The 24,275-nt window shown below is 38.3% G+C and overlaps 1 protein-coding gene across 1 annotated transcript in view; it reads right to left on the bottom strand.

The window, feature by feature from the left end:
• The window catches only part of KCNN2 (potassium calcium-activated channel subfamily N member 2), a gene marked incomplete at both ends in the record, with an annotated part of 55,889 nt that overhangs the window by 14,524 nt on the left and 17,090 nt on the right, over positions 1-24,275 (bottom strand). The window contains 2 exons of the mRNA XM_080637699.1: positions 654-795; positions 20,547-20,965. Coding sequence (XP_080493825.1) covers positions 654-795; positions 20,547-20,965 — 561 coding nt within the window. The remainder of the gene's footprint in view (positions 1-653; positions 796-20,546; positions 20,966-24,275) is intronic.

The raw sequence follows: 24,275 nt of genomic DNA on the forward strand, positions 1-24,275 counted from the left end.
AGCTGTCCTGGGTTCAGCAGCAGCAGTCAGTTTTTCTCCTTAGTAGCTGGTGCAGTGCTGTGGTTTTGACTTTCGGCCTGGGAATAATACTGATAAAGCCGATGTTTTCAGTTGCTGGTCAGAATGTTTACCCTGACCAAGGACTTTGTGAGTCTCATGCTCTGCCAGGGAGGAGGAGAAGCCGGGAGGAGGCAGAGACAGGACACCTGACCCAAACTAGCCAAAGAGGTATTCCATACCACAGCACGTCATGGCCAGGAGGTAGAACGGAGAGTCGCCCTGAAGGGCTGGAACACTGCAGGGTGGGGGTGAGGTACCAGTCGGTGAGCGGTTGTATTCTCTTCCCTTGTTATTTCCTTTATCATTATTATTGGTGGTAGCAGTAGTGATTTGTGTTATACCTTAGTTATTAAACTGTTCTTATCTCAACCTGTGGGAGTTCCATTCTTTTGATTCTCCTCCCTGTCCCTCCAGAAGTGGAGGGAAGAAGCAGGGGGGGGGGAGCGGGAAGTAGACTGCGTGGTTCTAATTTATGGCTTGGGTTTAAACCACGACACCAGCAAATAAATATTTCTTTATGACTACCATAAATTTTGCAATTAATCATAGCAAACTTAATCTTATATCTAGTGAATAAATTCAGAAACACTCACCATTATTCCAGTGAGTAAACAGACTCCTTTGCCACAGTATGTATTAGGTACCATGTCACCATATCCAATGGATAAAAAAGTTATTGAAATCAACCACATTGCTCCAAGAAAGTTGCTAGTAACATCCTGTTGATCATGGTACCTGAGAAGAAAAAGAAAATGGTTTTGTTATTGTGAAAACTTTAATTAAAACTTTTGTGCTGCCATAAAGAAATCATATTAACTGGTCATACAACCATTCTTGTTATTACCTTTTTGAGAGCAGCTATAAGGAAATAAATAAAAACAAATACAATTACACCAGCAATAAAGAAACAGAAGGTACCACAGCACCAGCAGTAGATCTACTCAGATGGTTTATAATTCAGTATATTTATTATTATTAAAATGTTGCTGTTATTAAAATAGCAGAAACCTCATCATTTAATAAAATCTCTTCATCGGGATACAAGTCCTGCTAATCCTCTGCAGCGGTGTAGGACACCAGTCTACTATAGTTGCTGCAGTCTGAGGCAAACATGAAAGTCAAAAAAGGATGTGTGAGCAAGCAGACAGCAGAACATATCTCCATCTCCTTGGCTCAAATGCAAGTCTATAACCTGAAATCTGATCAGGAACTCCTTGTCTGAAGTCACACAGGCATAAGTATGATCTATGATGACTTCTCTCCTTCTAAGAAATGTGCCAGCAGCCAGGGAGTGATACAGCTGGAACTTACTACTCACTAGGCAATACTCATCCCATGAAACACCATTATCCACTGCTCTCTAACCAGCATATGTAACTCCTGCAACTACTCCAATTAAAACAAAAAATAGCTGAACTATTACATTTGTGCAAAAATAGCATGGCTTGATTCCTTCCCAAGCCAAAATGGGTGGGAGTTTTACCATTCATCTCAGGAAGACAAAAATATATTCCTCAGCTGACAATACTGCAGTGGCTTGGGTTGTCAAAGCAGTATTCCAGATTCTTTTATCAACCAGCAGTCCTTTTCTTCTCTATCAGTATCACGATTTTCAGTACCACTTTCCTTCAGAAATATGCTCACATTTGATGACATTTCATTTACTTGGTAAATCATCTTTTTAGCTGCACACAGTTATCACACATTGACATCTTGACACCTAAGATACATTCATCTTAAAAAGAGATTACTAAGACAAAATCCAGTATAACATGAAACTTGACCATATTCACATTAATTCACACTTAGTAGTTTGATTTCAGTTTATCTTACTCTACGGACAGCCTCTGGTAACTGCCATCTTTGTTTTGGCTTTCTTGAGCAATTCAAGGAAAGAACTAAAAAACCTCTTTTTGTAGGGAAGAAAATGCTTTTACCATAACCATCAAGTAATTCCTAGTCTGCACTTCAGTGGCAATCCAGGCTGAGTTTAGTTTTCTCAAACCTTAAAACTTTTAGACTAATAACAGCTGTGAACAGGCTCAGCCCATTAAATCAGAAACTTGCCAAGACTGTTGAGACACTGATAGATCTAACTAGCTATTAGAGCTCTCCCACAGTATCAGGCCATTCTGTTAATATGTGCCTTTTTAGTCTTAGTTAGATGGTAGGTACTGGCAGCTTTTCATCTGTTAACACAGATAAAAATAATAGACAGGTGATGATAATAGACAGGTCTTTTTATTCCTTCTCCCTTCCTCCTGTTCAAAAGGAGGAATATGGAAGGAATGGCAGTGCTGACTCCTAATAAAGACAAGAGAAGAAATTTTGGCTGCCTTGACGAGTTAAGGATCAGAAAGGAAGCTTGAAAAGTGTATGCCACTCCTTATTTTTTTTTTGACATGCCTGTTGACATCCCCCAAATATTTATGAACAGCAGCACAAGTGTTCTTGCCACAGAAAAAGCACTAGGAATGTGCAACACACTATGGCCAGTGTCTGGATTTCATACAGACTTACATCAGCAGCAGTTCAGAACCCAACCAAAAGTAATGGATGCAAGTAATCTCTCTGAATTGCATTTTCAGGGGACAAAATGTTCACTATTTTTCTATTAAGTATATTTCTGGACTATTTATGGAAAACTAATAAATCCAACGGAGAAATGTTCAGTATCTTTACATAAGCAGCTTGTGTTATTCTGTTAGCTAAGATGGATGGAAAAATAATCTAAACGAAAACAAGAGGACAGAGGAAAGAGAAATCAACACACACACATAAAAAGGTGAGATGGCATGTTTTAAGAAATTTTATACTTATATTCTTTAATATAAACTGCAGCTAAATATAAGTTTGTAGGCATAAAATTATTTAGACTCTTAGCTGCTGTCAGGCATCTACTTCTCAATGCCTGGGCAACGACTAACCTGCCAGCAGAGAAAGTTTAAGGACGAACTGCCGTTTGTTTCAAAGGGTACCAAACTTTCATTTGATCTCCACTGGTAAAGGTCTTGTTTTGTTTTCCTGGTGCTGTGAAGAGCGGATGCTCTGCTAAATCAGTACACTTGTCTGCAGTCATGGTAAGATTTTCCATCTTTCCAAGAGAAGCCATTCATCTATAAACATAATCTGAAGATACCAAAGTTGCTGAAACTCCTCAAAAGAGTTATCAGGCCATTTCTTTTATTTTTTTTTTTTTTTTTTAACCTGCATTCAATAATTGTGTAAGAAACTGAAACAGAATATGTTGAATCAATTCTACAAGTATTAGGAAATTGTGAAACCTTTAAATTTGTGATACAGCACTCTACTAAGAGGAACAGCAGCAAAGATAAGAGTGCTCAGCATCAGTTTCAAGCTACATGTAGTTCGCTGAAAAAAAGCCTTCAGAAATAGAAGTTTTAGAAATTAGAAACAGAATTACTCATAATGAACTTAAAATTAAGCCCATCTTTTTTCTGACATAAAATGGCAGAACTAGGTAAATGTTAGCCTTTCTTTTCTCTTGTAAGTCGAAAAAGCAGGGATAAAAAATAAGGAGAGGAAACTACACAGCAAAGATGATGCTGAATCTCAGAGACTACTTTCTGACAAATTGAGTACTCTGAAAGTATTATTTTTTCATGGAACTAATTTCATTTATCAAATGCAAATTACTATTTTTTAATATCTTGGTTTTCTACAGCCGAAGCTGATGTATTGCCTTCCATGAAAAGGAATCAAGTAAAAGCTCATGGCCATACAACCTGATTTTTTTTCTAAACAGACTCTGGATCAGAGCAGAAGCATGTGGTCAGTGCAAAAAATTTCCATTGACTGCTTCAGATTTTGGACTAGGCTCACACTGGCCATCACAAACACTGCTGGAGCCATATGCTTAACTTAAATCAAGCTAAAGTATACTTTTTCCTTGAATATATTTTAGTTTCCTTTATGAAAAGGAAAAGCCGTATTAAGTTTAGTTTCTGTTAAAGTCGCACTGCTTGAAACTGGAAAGACTTTATTGACTATTTATAATTTCAAAATCAAACTTCGCGTCCTTCTGAGAGTCATCTGAAAGTTGTGCCAGATTTCACTATCAGCTTATTTGTAATGTACTGGGGACAGTCAGTACATTTAATATTATGAAACATGAAGTACAAAACCATAACTATATATTGCTGTATAGCAAATGAAACAAGGAAAGCACTTGTAACCTAAATATTTTCCACTTATATTTTTATGTATGAAAGTTCAGCATGAGGTTGTCAAAAAAGAAAGTGTTCTCATTTTTAAATTTTGTTCTTTTCATCAATCCATCAGAAGGCTAGGAAAATCCTTCAGGATGAATTTTTGTGGTTAATCTAGAAATGTTCATTTACTCCGTAAATTGATTGAGAAAGGTTATAAACATAGAGGACAAATTTCTGTGTCTCTGGTGCTGTATGCCATACTCTGGAGTGAGTATGTACATGATCAACTAAGGGATGAACTTCTGCCACAAGTCTCTCCAAGATAAACTCAAGAGAATACCATAGTTCCATCAGAAATGTAATACAGCTGTACACAGTGCTTAACTCCGGTAACAATGGTAAAGGCATATCATCCTCATTTGCACACATCAACCTCTGCAGTGCCAGATCAGAAGACAGAAGTATTGCCCAGCTAAATGCTCCCAAAAAGAAAATGCTTAAGAGACCTTCACCATAGTATATTAAAAATACCAGATGCAGTTAATGGTTTTCTTTCCTCTGTTTTAGGCCTAACTATTGAACATGTCGGAAAATCCTTTAAAGAAACAGAAATTATCTAATACCTACTGATTGTCCTATTGGTAATTTCTATGCAAATCATACCATAGATGTGTGACGCATCTATTTGACTTTCATACTTAACTCTTTGGTCATGATTGAGGCAGGCAAGCACATAATCATATTTAACTAAGGATGCGCAGGACCGGATCATGTGAATTTGGGACTCCTGGCCTGATATGAAAACTCGATTTAATTCCAACTCTTACTAATTATTTCTTTTTTCAGACTGTGAAATGGTTCGTAAAGGCTATCAACATAATTAGTATTAATTAGCAACAAAGAGTATGAGGTGGAAGATGAAATGTTAAAAAATTTGAAATGTAATTTGCAGTGCTCTATTGGCCCAAGAAATGAGACAAGCTAACCAATGGGAGAAACATGGGGAAGTGTACAGAAGCAGGTCTAGCTCTAGTGAGAAGAATGCCCTTAGAGAGCTATTAATCATCCTCCTTTCACTTGCTTAGCAGAGCTGGCCTTCTGCAAGAATATACATATACAATACAAACTGAATTCAACAGAACAAACAAAAAAAATCACAGGCGTTTGTAGAATTTCAAATGTGACTGCGAAGCTACAACTTTTCTGGTTATCTTAACTGTTTCAGCTGCCATGCTTCATAAAAAGTAACTGAGATTATAATTTGAAAGCATCAAGACAGGTAACAAAAACAGACTTCCCCCCCAACCCTAATCTCTAACCCTAAACCCTAACACTAACCCTAACCTTAACTCCTAACCCTAACCCTAAACCTAACGCTAATCCTATGAGTAATGACTACCAGGTTACAGGTCAAAGACATCTTATCCTGTCAGCAAAAGCCCATGACATTAAAGAATAAACAAGTTAGAGATACTCAGCAGAAGATGTTCAGTTTGGGAAAGTTAAAACAGGAGTAGACAGTGAACTGCAGATGTGTGTTATTCTTGTAGAGTTCAGACCACTTCATTCCTAAGTGTAATTTTTCTGCAGCTACAAAACATTCATTATAAAAACTTATAAACAAGGCATATTTAACACAGACTGAATTATAAGCGTTCAACTACACCTGAGTGCTACCTTTTATAGAACTCAATAAAAGATGTGACTAAAAGTAAAATTATCTTCCATCTTTAAAAGAAAAAAATCAGGTTTCTCTAGATTGCAACTTCTGAGTTCAAGAAATTTAGTTATGAGACCCCAAAGGCAAAGAGGACATCCATTTATATGGATTAAAAATCCCTTGAAAATACATGAGATCTACAGTCTTGCTTTCCCATGCCACCCAGCTTCAGTCAATTACTCCTTTAGGTTCAGGAGTTCTGACTGAAGAGAAGTAGGGGTAGAGCTGCAGTAGAGCCACACAGCCTTCTACAGGAGATAGTCTGTTTTCTGAGTATCTTCGCCCAAAGCATGAGAAAGCAAAATACAAGCATACAGAATTAACAGCATTTCCTGTATTTTCACACCCCTCTGTTTGCTCCTCAGAATGGGTATAGCGAGGTACCTCTACTGGTACAATAATTTTAAACAATATAAAAGCATTATAATTTCATAGAAATTATTATAATTTAATAGGAATTAATTATAATTTAATAGGAAAATTCAAAATATTTTTTTTTTTCAGTATAAGGACACCACAGCAAACAATAATAGTAAACACAATTCCCTGCATGGAATAGACACTGAATTTAAGTGACTTTGTTCAAGGTCACAAAAGAACTGTAGGATGGATTCTCTTTGTCATGCTTTAATAAACTGAATTTAAGTGACTTTGTTCAAGGTCACAAAAGAACTGTAGCATGGATTCTCTATGTCATGCTTTAATAACCAGAACATCCTCTATATCATTAAATAATGCTTTTTTTTCCACTAAAAATTTCCACTTTTTAATACTTTTGTAAATTTATAAATTGTTCGCATATATTTCACATACTTTTGTTGGTATACTAAAACTTTCACTTCAATGTTCTATACTACAAGCAAAACTACTGTGGTTACCTGAATAATAGCAAAGCATTAGGGCTGACCCTATTAAGACCATGTTAACATTATTTTAGTCTGATTCTTTATTTCCCTTTTAAGGAAAGTAAAAATGAACTGATAAGTGTGTAATCCCTAGTGCAGATTGTTGCATTTCCAGCAGACACCAGAGACCATGGCATCTGCTTCTTGGCCAACTATTTGTGCTAGATCTCATTTTAAAAAAAAAAAAATCAAGAGAAATCATAGTCCTTGATATCAGAAATACAATCACTGAAGGACAAGAGTGTCCTGCTGTGGCATACTGATTGTGTCAGCAGGTCTTCTGCCTCCCAGCACACAGAGAATGAGGAAGGCAACCAATGTGATCTGCTAACAAGGATATTCAACTGTTGGAGCAAATACCGCTCTAAAAGCAGTATTATCAAGAATTATCAAGCACAACTTTTGTTAAATGCTGGTACGCTTGGAAAAGGAAGAAAATGAATGCTGCAGGTATGACTGAAAGCTGACAAGCATCTTTGGTATATTAACTAAATGTAACATATAATTTGCTTTTGAATACCTTGGAAAGAATCTACTGTGAAAGGCTGCAATTTAACACCAAAGTTTAAACAGTCACGATTACAATTTTAGAAACTCATTAGTCAGAAGGCGTATGATGATTTTCTGAAAATAGGATGATTAAAAACAAAGTCAAAAGGAAAAGACATTTGGGCATGAATATTTGGTCTGAAATCTCACTACTTAATTTCAAGCAATGTAGTACCCCTGTGATTCCAGGTTGTGGGAAGCTTTGCAGGTCACATCTGCTGCAATCTTTAAAGTGTAGAGTAACATAAGAGATCACCTTTAATGCAAAGAATTAGAACATAAAATATCTTATTTCTGAAACTCAGTGAAGTGATAAATCATTTTTATTAGAAGACTATTACTTAATGCAAATAATTTTTGCAAGGTTGTTTCCCACATATTCTGCATGCCCAGAAATAATGCAGTTCAGGCCCTGGACTGACACTATGGTCAGAAAGGAAAACATTCTGGATAACTCTCAGGTGAAGCCAATTACACCAAGTGTCTACACAACTGACGAATTCAGTTTATTAAGGAAAAACTATGCAGTGGCTGAAAGAGGCAGGACAAAGATTAACATCATTCCTCTGTAACTATCAAAAGCAAGCCTGAAAGAGAACGCACATCAGAGCGAACTCCACATTCTCCTACCACTACCCCACTGCAAACCCACCAGTTGGTGTACAATGTTTTATAAACCCATGTTTTAAGTTTCCCCCTCAGATGTACAACAGAATCAGAGAATCAGAGAACATTTTGACCTTAAAGATCATCTAGTTCCAACCCCCTGCCATGAGTAAGGGATGCCTCACACTAGACCATGTCACTCAAAACTCCGTCCAACCTGGCTTGAACACTGCCAGGGATGGAGTATTTACCGCTTCTTCTCTGAGCAACCTGATCCAGTGCCTCATCACCCTCACAGTAAAGAACTTCTTCCTTATATCTAACCTAAACTTCCCCTGTTCCCCCTTGTCCTCTTGCTACAGTCCCTGATGAAGATGCCCTCTACAGCATTCTTGTAGGCCTCCTTCAGATACTGGAAGGCAGCTATAGGGTCTTCACCTTATGGGGCCTTCTCCAGGCTGAACAGCCCCAACTTTCTCAGCCTGTCTTCATACGGGAGGTGCTCCAGACTCCTGATCATCCCCGTGGCCCTCCTCTGGACTTGCTCCAACAGCTCCATGTCCCTCTTACGTTGAGGACAACAGAACTGCACATAGTATTCCAGTGGGGTCTCATAACAGCAGAGTAGAGGGGCAGGATCATCATTTAAGGTTAAAACTTAAAACAGGGGAAGTTTAGATTGGATATAAGGAAGAAGTTCTTTACTGTGAGGCTGGTGAGGCACTGGAATGGGTTGCCCAGGGAAGTTGTGAATGCTCCATCCCTGGCGGTGTTCAAGGCCAGGTTGGACGAAGCCTTGGGTGGCTTTGTTTAGTGTGAGGTGTCCCTGCCCATGGCAGGGGGGTTGGAACTAGATGATCTTAAGGTCCTTTCCAACCCTAACTATTCTATGATTCTATGAATAGGATCGAATCTAACACTGACCCCAGGGACACCATTCGTCATCCATCTCCAGTTGGACATTGAGCCATTGACCATATCTCTCTGAGTGCAGCCGGCCATCCAGCCAATTCCTTATTCCATTCTTTTGATGGATGTGTGGTCTATCCATCAAATTCATGTCCCCAGTTTAGCGACAAGGACTGCATGCCAGAGCACAACAAACTGTCAAATATAGCCAAATACTGAATTCAAATTAAAGCCACCGACTTGTCTGACATGACTGATTATTAACCAAAATACCTTCCATGCCTTCTCATACCATCCTTTCATACCATCCTTCTCAGTCCAGAGCTGGACTGAGGGAAAAGCTCCTCCCCTTTAGATTTCATGTCCTATATCCATACTACACTATGGATAGAGAAATGGCACCAACAGAAAACAAGCCAAAACATATTCAGCCAATATCCTCCTCTCCCTTCAATCAGCATCAAGCTGCAATGGAACTAAAATATTTTTTTCTTCCTTTTACATCAAATACTTCTAACATTTACACAGCAGCTAAGCGAACAATGTCCTTTGACTCCTGGTTATTTTGTTTCATTTCAAAAGCATTCAGACAGCACGAGTCAGCTGGCATGAAGCAATTAAGGGCACAAAACCATTACTGGCTCATAGTCCTTTTTGCAAACAAAGACAAGGTACTTCTAGGTTTTTTTGTATTATTATCTTTCACATTTGTGAAAAAGACCATAGACTTTAAAGATAATAATTAGGCACTGGTTTAAGTCTTATAAAAAAAATTACACTTCCATATCACAGAACTGTTAACTCTGAGATAATTTAGTACCAGTTACTCATGCAGTACCTCTTCCTGAACATGGACTTTCATGGCTCAGCTGACTTAGCTTATGATAGCATGAGATCACCTGGTCGTGGCTTCAACCTGTATATGTTTTGAGAACTACGCCCCATTTTTTAAAGATTTTTAGTCACATCTCTATGCAACTGTTTGCTCAGCTGACCAGAAGCATATTACTTTGAAACTCTGTCCTTTATATCTTTGTTGGCCTGCTATTGATACTATGACAGAAACAGCCAACCAAAGATACAAGGACGAAATGAAACGGAAGATCAGCTACTCTGCTTAAGCATCAAGGTGCAAATGTTTAATTTTCTGCAAATGAAGACCATGCTCCAAAATGGATATGCATAAGCTAGCAGTGCCTTGGGTCATAATTACTAAATTTTACCATAGCTAGAAGGAACTACACCCTATCATGGAAAGGTATGAAGTCCTAATGGGAAAAAAAACCCAAACCAAAAAACAACACCCCCCCCCCCAAAGAAACCAACAGGCGGCCAGTCAGGCTGGTTGGTCTGGCTGGGGCCAGGGAGGATCAACTATCTGTTAATGCCAGCAGTGCAGCAGGAGGTGGCAATGCAGTGGAAAAGACTGCCCCTGGTTGCTGTGGACACCAGACCTTCACCACCTACTGTCTAACTGGGGTGATGAGTGTCCTAACATTTAATCTAGTACATCACTAAACTCCAGCTAGATTTCAGGTCTGTTAGTAAGTAATAACTTACTTGTACACTTTTAAGTTCTGCAAACCCTGCTTGCAAAGTCTCTTTGCATCTGCTGAAGATGCCCAATAACCTACCCCAAAAAAGGGGTCACAGAATTACAGGCAAGGAAATAAAAGAATAGCTGTAGTAAGTGAAAACCCCTGGATTGCAGAGATACTAGGTTTTAGTTTCTTAATCATCTTACACAAAATCCTGATCTTTAAAAGAACATGTTCATTTGTTAAGCCCACACAACTCTCAACTCCCATGTTTTTAAAACCTTTCTGCTTTGTACTCCAAAGTTGCCTACAAGTCAAAATATTTTTAATGTAGACTGCCCAATAGACACAATAAATACTATGTAACTACATGTGTATCTACTCAAGTTTATGATTATTAAGAACACTCTTTAAGATGATCACAGCCTGCTTTATTATATCATCATAACAAAATAAGCAATGATTAACATTATTGCACTCCTAAGACTGGGAGATGATCCTGCAATCCTGGCATACCCACAGTATGAATTCTATTCAGTTTATAATAAGTGAATAATTTATTTACACTTCTAGGGGATCATGATTATGACAGAAGAATACATTAACATTAATATGAATAAAAATCTGTCCTGTCGTTACATCTGTCATTTGTTGTTTATGCATTACAATGTGTTTTATTGTTTCAAAGACAGCATACACTGTTTTTTACTGCTATTTTCACCCTGGAAGTAGTCTTCTACAAGTCAAAGTTATTTGTGAATATTTAATGAATTAATGGAATAAATAAGACTTTTGAAAACAAGACAACACAAACCCCCTAAACCAAATAGCTGTTTTATTCATAGTTATTGCTAGACATCCTTCTCCCTGTTTCTCATACAAATGCATACTGACATAGATAGATATTCCAAGGTGATGAAAACATCAATTTTCATGCACGGTGATGTCAGTAACAATGGTTGCTTTTTTTTTTTCTGCCAGGCATCCCTACTTCCTAGCATTGCAAAACTTGTTTTCAGACCTGCATGCAATTCCTTACAACTGATACTTACGTTTTTACCAGAGGCTTATCTCAACAACTTGGCATGATTTGCATGATTACAGAGTCAGGATGCAATCATTCAAGCTCTTTCATCAAAGATTTTGAAGTCAATGCAATTCCAGTGGCGTTTACAGATTTTGCATCAGGTTCCAAAACAGACGGTAAGCCTCATGGCAAGGACAGCATCTCTTACTGTTTCTGCTCTTACCCAATTGGGGCAGCTGCTACTCTGGGAGATTTGGAGTAATTTTTACTCTCATTGCACCTTTGTAATGACAGGTCTCTTTTGCTGCCAAGCTTAGCAAGCAAGTATAGCACAGAGACCTTAACTTAGTGCCAGCTCATTCCAACTCAACCTGATGTATGTTCACTGTGCTGTGTGCAGTGTTTGCACACACCTAATAGGAGTATAATTAACTGACCCTACTATCTAGTGGGTTTTAAGGTCCCATTTCAGACTGGCATGAACACAGCTTCCCCTCTGCAAGAGAGACTACAGAGCCTCTCACCCAGCCTTCTCCAATTTGGGCAGCGAAGTCTTTGCAGGGAAAACAAGCCAGCTAGCATTGTGTTACTCCTGTCTGGGCAGTGTTCTCAGTACAAGCTGTCAGCATGATTGGTATTGATCAAAACTGAACAGTTTGTCTTAAACCACTGTATCAAAACTAAAGTCTTCATCTAACGTCAGCAGTTTTCACAAGTGATAGCTCCCTCCTCGCTAGAAATTATTACATTTATTGTTACTGCAATGTCATATGTGTGTTATTCTTGGATACCACTTTGCTAAGCAGTGTGCAAACACAGAACAAAAGACAGCCCCTGACCCAGAGTCTTGCAATTTAGATAATCTCAGATACTTGTCCAATTCACACTGCACTGATAGCTTCAGTTTTCTATAACATTCAATGAACCACACTTGAGGAAACTCGTAGGAATTTTACCAACGGATTTCATTTAACATAGAACAAGGCTTTAAAAAGAAATCTTGCCTATCAATCTATTTTAGAGAAAAAAAAAAAAAAAAAGAAGGTAGATTCATGTTCTATTTTCTAATTCAGGAATGTTCTTGATTGATCAGCCTACGAGCTCTGAACTAGTATAACATCACTGTTTTTGGAAGTATATGAGTGTAGGTGATAACACACACCAACACTTGCACAGTATAAAGATTAAGAAATAAAGTCACGTATTATGGCCCTAATTCCAAATTCTCTGTTAGGGAGTACTATGTGTCTGGGAACACTGAGAACTCAGGAACACATACACTCCCCACCGATAACAAGGGAGGAAAAAGGAGAACAAGGGTTTTGTAAGAAACAAATCATAATGCATTTCTTCTGACTGTTTCCCAAATAAAAACGTCTAAAGTATATTACAAATGTTAGAGTGTAATGTATTTTTATTAAAATATTTAAAATATATCAGTGTGCTGGTTATGGCTGGGCTACAGCTAATTTTCTTTGTATCGGCTAGTATTGGGCTGTGTTCTGGATTTGTGCTGAAAACAGTATTTATAACATAGGGATGTTTTTGTTGTTGCTGAGCAGTGCTTACACAGAAGCAAAGCCTTTTCTGCTCCTCACTCCACCACACCAGTGAGCAGGCTGGGGGAGCACAAGGAATTGGGCGACACAGCCAGGACAGCTGACCCCAACTGACCCAAGGGATATCCACACCATATGGTGTCATCAGCAGCATGTTAAGTTAGTTTTAAAAGGACAGGGAAACATTCAGAGTGATGTTTTTTGCCTGCCCAAGTAACCGCTACAGATGATGGAGCCCTGCCTTCCTGGAGATAGTTGAACATCTGCCTGTCCATGGGAAGTGGTGAATGGATTCCTTGTTTGTCTTTGCTTGTGTGTGTGTGCAGCTTTTTCTTTACCTATTAAACTGTCTTTACCTCAAACCCTGAGTTTTCTCACTTTTTCTGATTCTCTTCCCCCACCCTACCAGGGGAAAGCGAGCAAGAGGCTGTGTGGGGCTGCGCTGGCAGCTGGGTTTAAACCACGACAATCAATACAAATAAAAGTGAAAAAGATGTCTGTGTTTCAGTCCAGAAATATCATTGAAACTTTACAGAAATACTAGTATCAGGGTATGAGAATTTCTGTGTTTTGGGCCAAAATGGGGAACAGCCTTGTCACTTGCATGAATTTAGAAAGCTGAATGTCCTTCCCTATACCACTTTGCCACTTCCTTTACCTAATCATCTTTTTTACTATATAAAACCTCTTAAAAATAAATTCTAAGGTTGAGTTCCTTGGAACAGAAGGCAGAAGTTGTAAGCGTACGCTGGCCACTACTGTGATGTCTCTACAATACTTACAACCAATTTGCTACAAATCACATACCATCTAAAGAATAACTGTAGCGAAAACTATCGCTGATTTTGAACCTCTTAAGGCGAAAAACTACCCAAGGAAAAACCAAAACCAAAACCAAAACCTGCATGTATTGCGACAGCAAGGGGAAGGAGCACAGAAAAGGAAAATAACATGTAAAATATTTAAAAAGAACCTTCTAATTTTTCCCTCCATATAACCACTTCTTTCAACTGTGCAATTCCCCTCACATTATCCCCTATAATTGACCTTGAAGACTTGAATTTTTAGGACTGAATTATAAATTCTCAATAAAAGAAATTTTTTAATGTATAAGGTCAGAGCTCAGTCAGCATTATCATCCATTTATTAGCACTGAGGCGACAACCATAACCCAAACTCCTCGCTGTGGCTGGATACCCAGATCAAGAACCAAAAGAAAACCAATAGTATAGCCTAAATCCCCATTTCAAGGTGCATTTTTCAAGTATGTTAAGCTACTGAAGCAAGAAATTTTAGTTTGAAGTGATAAGAAATTGATTTCTGCTTCAGTATGATCATATTTTCTAACGACTGTTTTTAAGAAATTGTGGCAAATAGTTTTGATTCCTCTAGCAGCAAAATATTCTGAATAGTTTAAGGTGTTGGTTAAAATGGGAAGGAAAAAAATGAACTACTGCATTTAAAAATGCAAAGACCATAGGATGTGTCTTTGTATCCAGTAATGAAATAATAATAAAAAAATCCATAAATTCTCTCTGATCTGAAAGAATTTGGAGTGTGTACAAGCATTTTTGCTGAACAGAAAAAAGATTGTTCCCTGAATGAAGTTTTACAGATTAGAGATTAATAGGAAAGAAAATTAAAAAAAAAAAGGCATTTTGTCTTTGAATGAAGATAAGTCCTCCTTTGTAGGTATTCTTATTCTCTTCAGACTTTTGAAGTTACAGAAACAGTCTTCACTTTGCTCACCATTCTTATGAGACACTGGAACTACACGAGCTTTTCCACTCCACTGTGTTCTCATACAACTGTTGTATGTATAAATCCTCTGTAAATAAAATGGAATTTAACCTAAACAAAACTTTTCCTGCTCTAGTTAGATGACCCTGAAAAAGAATATATTTTTTAAGTAAGCAAGGACAGTTTTTTGTGCTTGTATCACAGTATCACAGTATCACAGTATGTTAGAGATTGGAAGGGACCTCAAAAGATCATCTAGTCCAATCCCCCTGCCAGAGCAGGAACACCTAGATAAGGTTACACAGGAATGTGTCCAGGCGGGCCTTGAATGTCTCCAGAGAAGGAGACTCCACAACCTCCCTGGGCAGCCTGTTCCAGTGTTCCGTCACCCTCACTGAGAAGAAGTTTCTTCTCAAGTTTAAGTGGAACCTCTTGTGTTCCAGTTTATACCCATTACCCCTTGTCCTATCATTGTTTGCCATTGAGAAGAGCCTGGCTCCATCCTCATGACACTCCCCCTTTATATATTTATATACACTAATAAGGTCCCCCCGCAGTCTCCTCTTCTCCAAACTATAGAGACCCAGCTCCCTCAGCCTTTCCTCATAAGGGAGATGCTCCACTCCCTTAATCATCTTAGTTGCCCTGCGCTGGACTCTCTCCAGCAGGTCCCTGTCCTTCTTGAACTGAGGGGCCCAGAACTGGACACAATATTCCAGATGCGGTCTCACCAGGGCAGAGTAGAGGGGAAGGAGGACCTCTCTCGACCTACTGACCACCCCCCTTCTAATACACCCCAGGATGCCACTGGCCTTCTTGGCCACAAGGGCACAGTGTTGGCTCATGGTCATCCTGCCATCCACTAGGACCCCCAGGTCCCTCTCCCCTACACTACTCTCTAACAGGTCGTTCCCCAACCTATACCGAAACCTGGGGTTGTTCCTGCCCAGATGCAGGACTCTACACTTTCCCTTGTTATATTTCATCAAGTTATTCCCTGCCCAACTCTCCAGCCTGTCCAGGTCCCGCTGGATGGCAGCACAGCCTTCTGGCGTGTCAGCCACTCCTCCCAGCTTAGTGTCATCAGCAAACTTGCTGACAGTACACTCAATTCCCTCATCTAAATCATTGATGAATATATTAAATAATACTGGTCCCAGTACTGACCCTTGAGGCACTCCACTAGATACAGGCCTCCAACTGGACTCCGCCCCATAGACTACAACTCTCTGGCTTCTCTGCTTCAGCCAGTTTGCAGTCCACCTCACTACCTGATCATCCAGGCCACACTTCCTGATCATCCAGGCCACACTTCCTCAATTTAGCTATGAGGATGCTGTGGGAGACTGTGTCAAATGCTTTGCTGAAGTCAAGGTAGACCACATCCACCGCTCTGCCATCATCCATCCACCCTGTTATTTCCTCGTAAAAGGCTAGGAGGTTGGTCAAGCATGACTTCCCCTTGGTAAAGCCATGTTGACTGCCCCTCATAACCCTCTTATCCTTGACATGCCTTAAGATGGCATCAAGGATAAGGTGTTCCATCACTTTCCCAGGGATGGAGGTGAGGCTGACCGGTCTATAGTTACCCGGGTCCTCTTTCTTGCCCTTTTTGAAGACTGGAGTGACATTTGCTTTCCTCCAGTCCTCAGGCACCTCTCCCGTTTCCCAAGACTTGGTAAAGATGATGGAGAGTGGTCTAGCAATGACTTCTGCCAGTTCCCTCAGCACCCGCGGGTGCATCCCATCTGGACCCATGGATTTATGGATGTCCAGATTGCTCAACTGGTCCCTAACCCATTCCTCGTCGACTAAGGCAAACTGCTCCAGTGACCTGACTTCATCTGAGGTCTCAGGAGTACAGGGCTCTTCAGGACTGCCTCCGGCAGAGTAGACAGAGACAAAGAAGGCATTCAATAACTCTGCCATCTCTGTATCTTCTGTCACCAGGGCACCCATCCCGTTCACCAGTGGGCCAACCTTGCCTCTGGTGTTAGTTTTATCAGCTATGTATTTGAAAAAGCTCTTTCTGCTGTCCTTGACCCCTCTTGCCAGATTTAATTCAACTTTTTGTCTTTTGCACTCCCTTCCCCCAAGTTGGGTCTACTATTTTCGGACTAGAAACCCATCTATCTTGGCTTGATACATTTTTGTGAGGGGATGACTATACCCATTATTGCACCAGTTATTATTACTTTCCATGTCTATAAGGCTAATCCTAGAAATCCAGACAAACTGAAGAATATGTTCTTACTTGTATTCCCAAAATTCTTTTGCTGAGAAAACACAAACAACACTGTTCCAAACAGAAGGACAATATGAATTTAGAAGAATAGAAATCAAGCTCTACACACATTAGGTGTCTCTGCTTCCTCTATTAAATGTACATAAACTGTTTTCAAGCAGCTGAAAAACCCATCATTTAACTATTAGTGTTTCCAGATACATTTAGGAAACCAATTTCTTATTTGGATCAATTGTTCTTTTTTGCATTTGGTTTATGTATATCAGACATTCTCTGATGTACTTCTGTGACAGACTGCCTTATTGCCTTCATTGTTTGATAGAACAATAGATCTGTTGTCTGTCAGTAGCATTTGCAATGAAAATACAACCAGTTACATCAGTTTTTAGTTATGAGTTGCTTTGAGAGATAAGTATTATAAAAGAATAGCCTAACATTTACTGTTAATCTATACTCAGTCTGCAAAACCAGGAATTAAGGCTAGAAGGCAGAGAAGCATTCATTCATTGCACAGCTTCAAGTCAAGATGACGATGGGTCATTTTTGCTCACTCTTGTATTGAATATTTAACAGTTAACGTCTGCCGCCACTGGAGAAACATGACTGCCATTAGTACATTTTAGATCCAGTGAGCCAAGAGAAGGTAAAAAACTGTGACAAACAGCCAGCATTTATCAACACATAAACAATATCTGATCTGTTGACAGTAATTAGACATACTGGCTAGAAAAAAAAAAAAAACATCATTGCTTCAGCATTTGTGGGCTAAAAATGGATTTAAACTAAATACTCAGACTTGGTTTGGTTGGTTGGTTTTGGTGGTTTTGGTTTTTTGTTTTGTTTGGGGTTTTTTTGTTTGTTTTGTCTTGGTTTTGTTTGTTATTTTTTTTTAACTACCAGTAAAAATACGCACACTGGCACTGCAGAAACTGCTAAAGGCAATTTTCGATGCAGTCAAGTGTGGCCTTGGGATTATACATACAGTGTACAATCTAACATAAGGTCCTCAAGCCAAGCAAAGAATTTAAACACGTACTGCAAGGAAATCAGATTAGCTAAGAAACTTTTTCTTTTTTTTTCTCCTGCATGAATTACAACTGAATTACAAGCAGATGCATCCACCTTCTTGTACCAAATAAATACTTAACATTTGCCTAGCAGTTTTCATGTGTGACCTGCTTAATAGAAGTTTTGTGAGGGAATAGTATTTCCAAGAATTAAGACCCATGTTTACTTATTTGTAGAAAACAAGAATGAGCAGAGAGCAGAAAAGGATTTCACCTTCACACACAGATGGATTTGTGTGTATGTGTTTTGTTTCTTTGGTTGGTTTTCTTGCTAAAGCAAGGAAAGAATACATATCACAAACTGATGGGCAGAAGAAAGGACGCCTAAATGAACTGTTCAGTCTAAACTAACTTCATTGCCAGAAGTTAAGAGTGGTACAAACAGAACCAAAAATGGTGCTAAAAATGTGCTGAGGAAGCAGAAAATCCATTTTTGTTCCCAGTTCTGCCGCTGTAAATCCACAGTAACTCCAGGCACATGACATGAGCTGTTCTGGATGTACATGGGCACATGCAGCTCATGTTTCCCTGACACATGGGCACGTTAAAGCCATGTTGTGCATTCAGAAGGCAAGGTACTTTCTTCCTTTGCACAGAAAAAAATAAGAGATGAGCAAGAGAGACTACCTTCTACATAACCTAGAAAAGCAGCATGCTTCTTACAGCAGAGATAGGTCTCCTCCAGAAGAGCAAAGCAAATTTATCACTTTTCAATGACATAATGCTCTACTTTTTCTTTTTTCTTTCTTATAAACCAAATATTTCTATTTTAACAGCTATAAACAACTGATGACCTTGCACAGAGCTATCTCAGTAACAGAATCAGTATGGGAAACTGCAAAAAGCAATTTGCTTAGAGGGCTCATAATTCATACATGAAAGTAACATATTCATAACTGCTCTACATAGTGTGCCTTGAAAATGTTATAAACACAAACACCTATGGAGTTAGATCCAATAAAAACTTTGATTTTCATTATGAAGCCCACATAAGACAGACAGCAATACACTGATACCGGCAATGAAAAAGCAGGTATTAAAACCTATGTTAATTAATCTTCCCCTCAAAACAAACATAGGGCAGTAAAACAGGAACAGTTTCTGGCATTGTGTCCACAGCAACAACTCGTACTTTCCCACTTTTTACTCCCAAACTCCCTCAGTCAGATTACTCTGAAGCCCTTCCAACCCGTTTATACTCATCTGGCTGTCCACCATCATTATCTGAACTACATTCTGCCCTCATGGATGACCTTAAACTGCAGTTCTGGAAAATACCTTGCTCATCAACCCACTTGCTATAATTAGCATTCTGAGAGCTAACAGTACAGCCATTAAGGCACTGAGAAAGACACGTCCTGCCTCAGCTCAATGCCTATCAAGTGATCAGTCAGATGACCATTAAGACAGTGGTCTTTATTCAAATGGTCAACTCGCCTGCCTCAACCCATGAGCTGCCTCTATAAGATTTTAAATAGAGGCATGGATAATGATGCTCTTTCATGTCACCTTCCTCACTATGAAATGGGGTGCTCCCAAATCTCTCTCCCTATTCCTAGGACACCCTGCAATAAGTTGAAGATTTTCCACCTGAAGTAAGGAGAAATTCACTCCAGATCTAACAGTTGTCCCAGGCACTAAATCTTTCATAAAGAATCATTCTAATTGTCCTATCTCATGTTCCTAAGCAATCCCATCCAATCAGAAGCTCATTTCTTTTTTGTTAAAGCTGTGTTTGATAAACTAAATTTCAAGCTGTTAGCACTGACAGGAATTTATTCTTCACCTACACTGAAGTCTGTAGGAGAGAGGGTAGGAAAACTACCTGAAATTAATGAAAATCTCCCTCTCAAATGCACTTGTTCTGATTTTTAGTGGAAGAAAAAAGTTGTATTACTGTAACTGTTCTGCATGTTCCCTTTTTTTGATCTTGCCAACTCCCCAAGAGTATTTTGCATTCTTTTTCTTTTTTTGACAAACTCAAATTAGAAAGAACAAACAAACAAAAACCAACAACCAAAAAACCCCTCATATTGCATTGGAGTTTTACATGGCTATTTTATCTATTTTATCCTCAATAAATTTAACTTACAAACAAAATAAATTAAAGCTAGTATCAATGCAGAATATCAACAACTACTTTTAAAGACATTTTATGCTATCCATCCACCGTTTTAGTGAACATGCCTAAAGTTATACCAAAACACTGATATCAAATTGCAATGCTACAGTAAACAGCATGGCACAAACCGCACTGCTGAAGTCCTTCAGCTTAACAGGCAAAGCATTTCTGACAATATGTGACAGAATCAACATTCGTAATATCAAGGATCTAGAAGCTCTATTCCATTGAGTGTTTAGGTCCCCTAACTCCAAAACTGAAGAGTAAAAACAAGAGAGAAAATAGAAAGATAAGACAGAAAGAACTAAACAAACAAAGCAACCTTACCTTTCACAAGCTCGGACAGTCCATGCAGCAATTATCCATAATGAGATACTAAAAACCAACAGTACAGTTCCTGGACATATTGTCATGAGAGTCTTCATAACAAAACGGGTATTGAAGTTTATCTTATTTAATGCTCCAATGCTTCTAGATGAGGCATCGGTGAAAAGTTTGCTGTGCAAAAGCATAACTCTGGCAATAAGATACAGTCTTAAGAACATTGGTATAGACAAAATAATATCCACATCAGCTGTTGTTGTGGATGGAGCATAAGAAAAGGCGAGCCGGGCTGTCCATGTAAATGTATAGTTTCCAGGTATGGGATGTATAGCACACACCAGTATTTCCAAGCAGATAAAGAAAATACGCTCATAAGTCATGGCTATTCTCCAGTCATCTGCTCCATTGTCCACCATGAACAACTGAAATAATAGAATATAAAGTTAACTTTAGTATGTCATTAAAAATACTTGTTATAATGCTATTTTAAAATACCATAGTTTTCAGAGCTGCCAATGACCACTAAAAAAAAAATAAATATGCCATTTCAGAAAACGACATCACAGAAAACACATCACAATGAACGGAAACATAATGTTGGTTAAGACAAAAAGAATTTCTCATGCACTGTTTTAAAAACTATACATGAAACTGAATTTTCACATATTATTTACTAAGAATTCTTCATATTTTCTTTAATTGTCATTTTTGATAAAACAAAACTCTGGATCAATTAAGCTTTGTCCCTTCAAAATCAATTGCTTACTCTATGTTCAAAAAATTGAGAAAAATTTAAGAAAGTGTGAAAGTGTTTGTAGAGTGGGTATCTAAATTACACTAAACTTATTAAACTGAAAATACTTTTATATGATATATACTTTATATGAAAATACTTTATATGATGCAACATCAAGCCTGCCCTTGCGCACATCCATGCATCAGCTTGTGTAGCATAATGACAGCTTTTTTCAAGCTTCAGGCACCAATACAGATCAATGTAGGATGCAAAACTACATGAGAAACTGCACAAAGCCTAAAAAACATATCTCACGGTGAAAAACTGAAAAACAAAGGCCAGTAAACATCCAAGTAGTCCAGGCAGCTAGAAGATGTCTACTCTGCCTGTATTTGAAAATTAAATGCACATGTTGGTTCTTTCACAAAGGCCTTTGATTTGCCACGCAGGAACAAAAGTACTGAAACATTTCACACTGTTTAGTAAATGATGTTCCTTATGACTTACTAAATAAATACTTAATCAAACAGTATTTGTCACTAGTAGGGTGCAGTGGTATGCAAGAAGTTGCAAATACTAAACAAAAAGGAACATAACCCATAATGACAAAGAAGATACAATTTCAGTGACAGGAGAACAGTTTCTTATCACTTCAACTGTAGTTCGAATCTCAACAAGGCTGTTCAGTAAAAAGGCAGGAGGAAATAAAAATACTCTGGCAAGATGAATAATTAGATTATTCAAAACTAATGGGTGAGAAGGAATAGTACACAAACAATGTGCTTCTTAATTTAACAAAAGTATTTTCAACACATACACAGCCAAAAAACCAATTACTCATCTGCACTGCTCTTTGCCCCTTTCCATCTTGCAAGAGTTCAAAAATATAAGCCTGATCTCCCTCTATCTGATTTTTAGAGATCAAAAACACCCTCTACATTGTCCTTCCAATATATTCAGTGTATCTTTCAGAAAACTGCTCAAGTCATTTGTCTAGAAGTAATAACCACAAAATTTACTGTAGTTGAGTTGATACTAAAAGAAATAAGGAAGTTAACCATGGTAAGAAACAAAACTGATTTCTGCATTTGTAGACCTGTTTTTCATTCCTTTACATTCTTCCCCTCCATCTGACTGTATTGGGTGTCAGTGACAAGGTTTTGGTAGAGGCTGCAGGGGTAGTGTCTGCAAGAAGAGATAGGGCTTTCCCACTCCAGGAAATAGCTGAGCTCACCAGTGAAGCTGGTGGTGCTTCTGCAAAAGTGTATTTAAGAAAGTGCAAAATGCTGCCTAGGCAGTGAGAACTGAGGGAAAAAATGTGTGAGGAAATGCTAAGGTCAGAGAAGAAGGAGGAGGAGGTGGTTCAGGCACCAGTACAGAGATTTCCCTGCAGCCCATGGAGAGGACCACAGTGAAGAAGGTACTTCTCTGAAGCCCATGGAGAGGACCATGCTGGAGCAGATACCTACACTGTAGACCATGGAGTACCCCACACCAGTAACTGCTATCAGTCCCATCACAGAAGTGGTACATCAGTTTATGAAGAGGCCCACATATTTAGAACACCCAGAACACAGATGAATAGTAGCCAGCTTGACTGAGAAAGAGATAATATAATATCAAATTATATTAAACCTCTCAAATAATATATATAGTATATCAAATAATATCTCTCAAATGCTGTGTGGATTTCCAAAGAAAAGAATAAAATAAAAACAGAGCTAATATTTTAATTCTTAGATATATCTCAAATACACGTCAAACTGCCAGTGTTTTAAACGAAAATTTCATTTAAAAATAAAATTTCAAAATCTGCTGAAAAAAGCAGTGGTCTTTTGTCCTCCCTTTTTACCTATTATCTTCACACATTTCAGAAAGAATTCTATATGCAGAAAGGCAATTCAAGAAAAACAATTCAATTTAAAGTTAAGAATGGAAGAACACCAAGTTAGGCATTAAAATTGGATCTTAGAATTTTTATAAGAGATAGATTTATTTAATCATGGAGTTTTTAAAAAACTTTGAGATGTCATTATGGAACAGATACTTGATAATATATTCACCTGCCAGCAGAGGAAATCCTAACATGCTACAAAGAAAGAAGCTTCTTAGTAGTGCTCACTAGAACAGGTTATATTTGCAGATACAGAAGATCCCTATTAATTTCCCTTGACCTCCGCTGCACCAGTTTCTTCTAAGGAAAATAATATTTTAAGGTGATACTATCTTCAGCTGTCATATAATGAGATTTAAGGGGCGAAAACGTGGAAGGTAGGAAACACCAAAAGCCCTCATGGACTACAGACCCAGTACAAACATTTCTATTTCATAAAAACATTAACATTTCAAAATAATCTTCATAAGGAAGAATTCCTTACAATACTGTGTCTCTAAAATAAAACTGTGCTGGATTTCAAACACTCTGGAACAAATATGAGTCTCTGAAACAGGCTGTAAGTAATAATTAAACTGGGACATACTAAGATGACAGAGAAATTAGTACAGGTTTTCATGTCCATTTTATATCCTTGCAATTATGCAACCTACTAAATGCAAGTTTCACTTTTCATTTGGAAGATACAGATGCATTTGTGCATTCCTACGTGCTTTTCTAAGTACATTCTCTATTCAGAAACTGAGGAAGGTAAATGAAGAAGAAGAGAAAGAACAGCTGAATAGCACAATTTAAACGGTATGCATACACCCTTCTAGCTGCTTTCAGTCAATCCTGTTATAACCATTCATTAATTTCAAGATACAACTCCCTCTTTGAATGGAGAATGATGGTAGCAATAAAAATAGAACAGCAAACTGTTCCTATAGAACTGAGTCTTGCACCCCACAGAGAAGGCCAAAGTTCAGTCAAGGTCAAAGATGTTATGCCTGTTCATAGCTTTCAAATGTTTTATAATCCTTCAGCACTGAAATCTAATCCAAGTACTTCATCAGTGTTCTGCAAGGCTCTTCAAATGGAGAACTCTCATATAGCTTTATTA

This window comes from Psittacula echo, assembly GCF_963264785.1.
Source record: "Psittacula echo genome assembly, chromosome: Z".
NCBI classification, from domain to species: Eukaryota; Metazoa; Chordata; class Aves; order Psittaciformes; family Psittacidae; genus Psittacula; species Psittacula echo.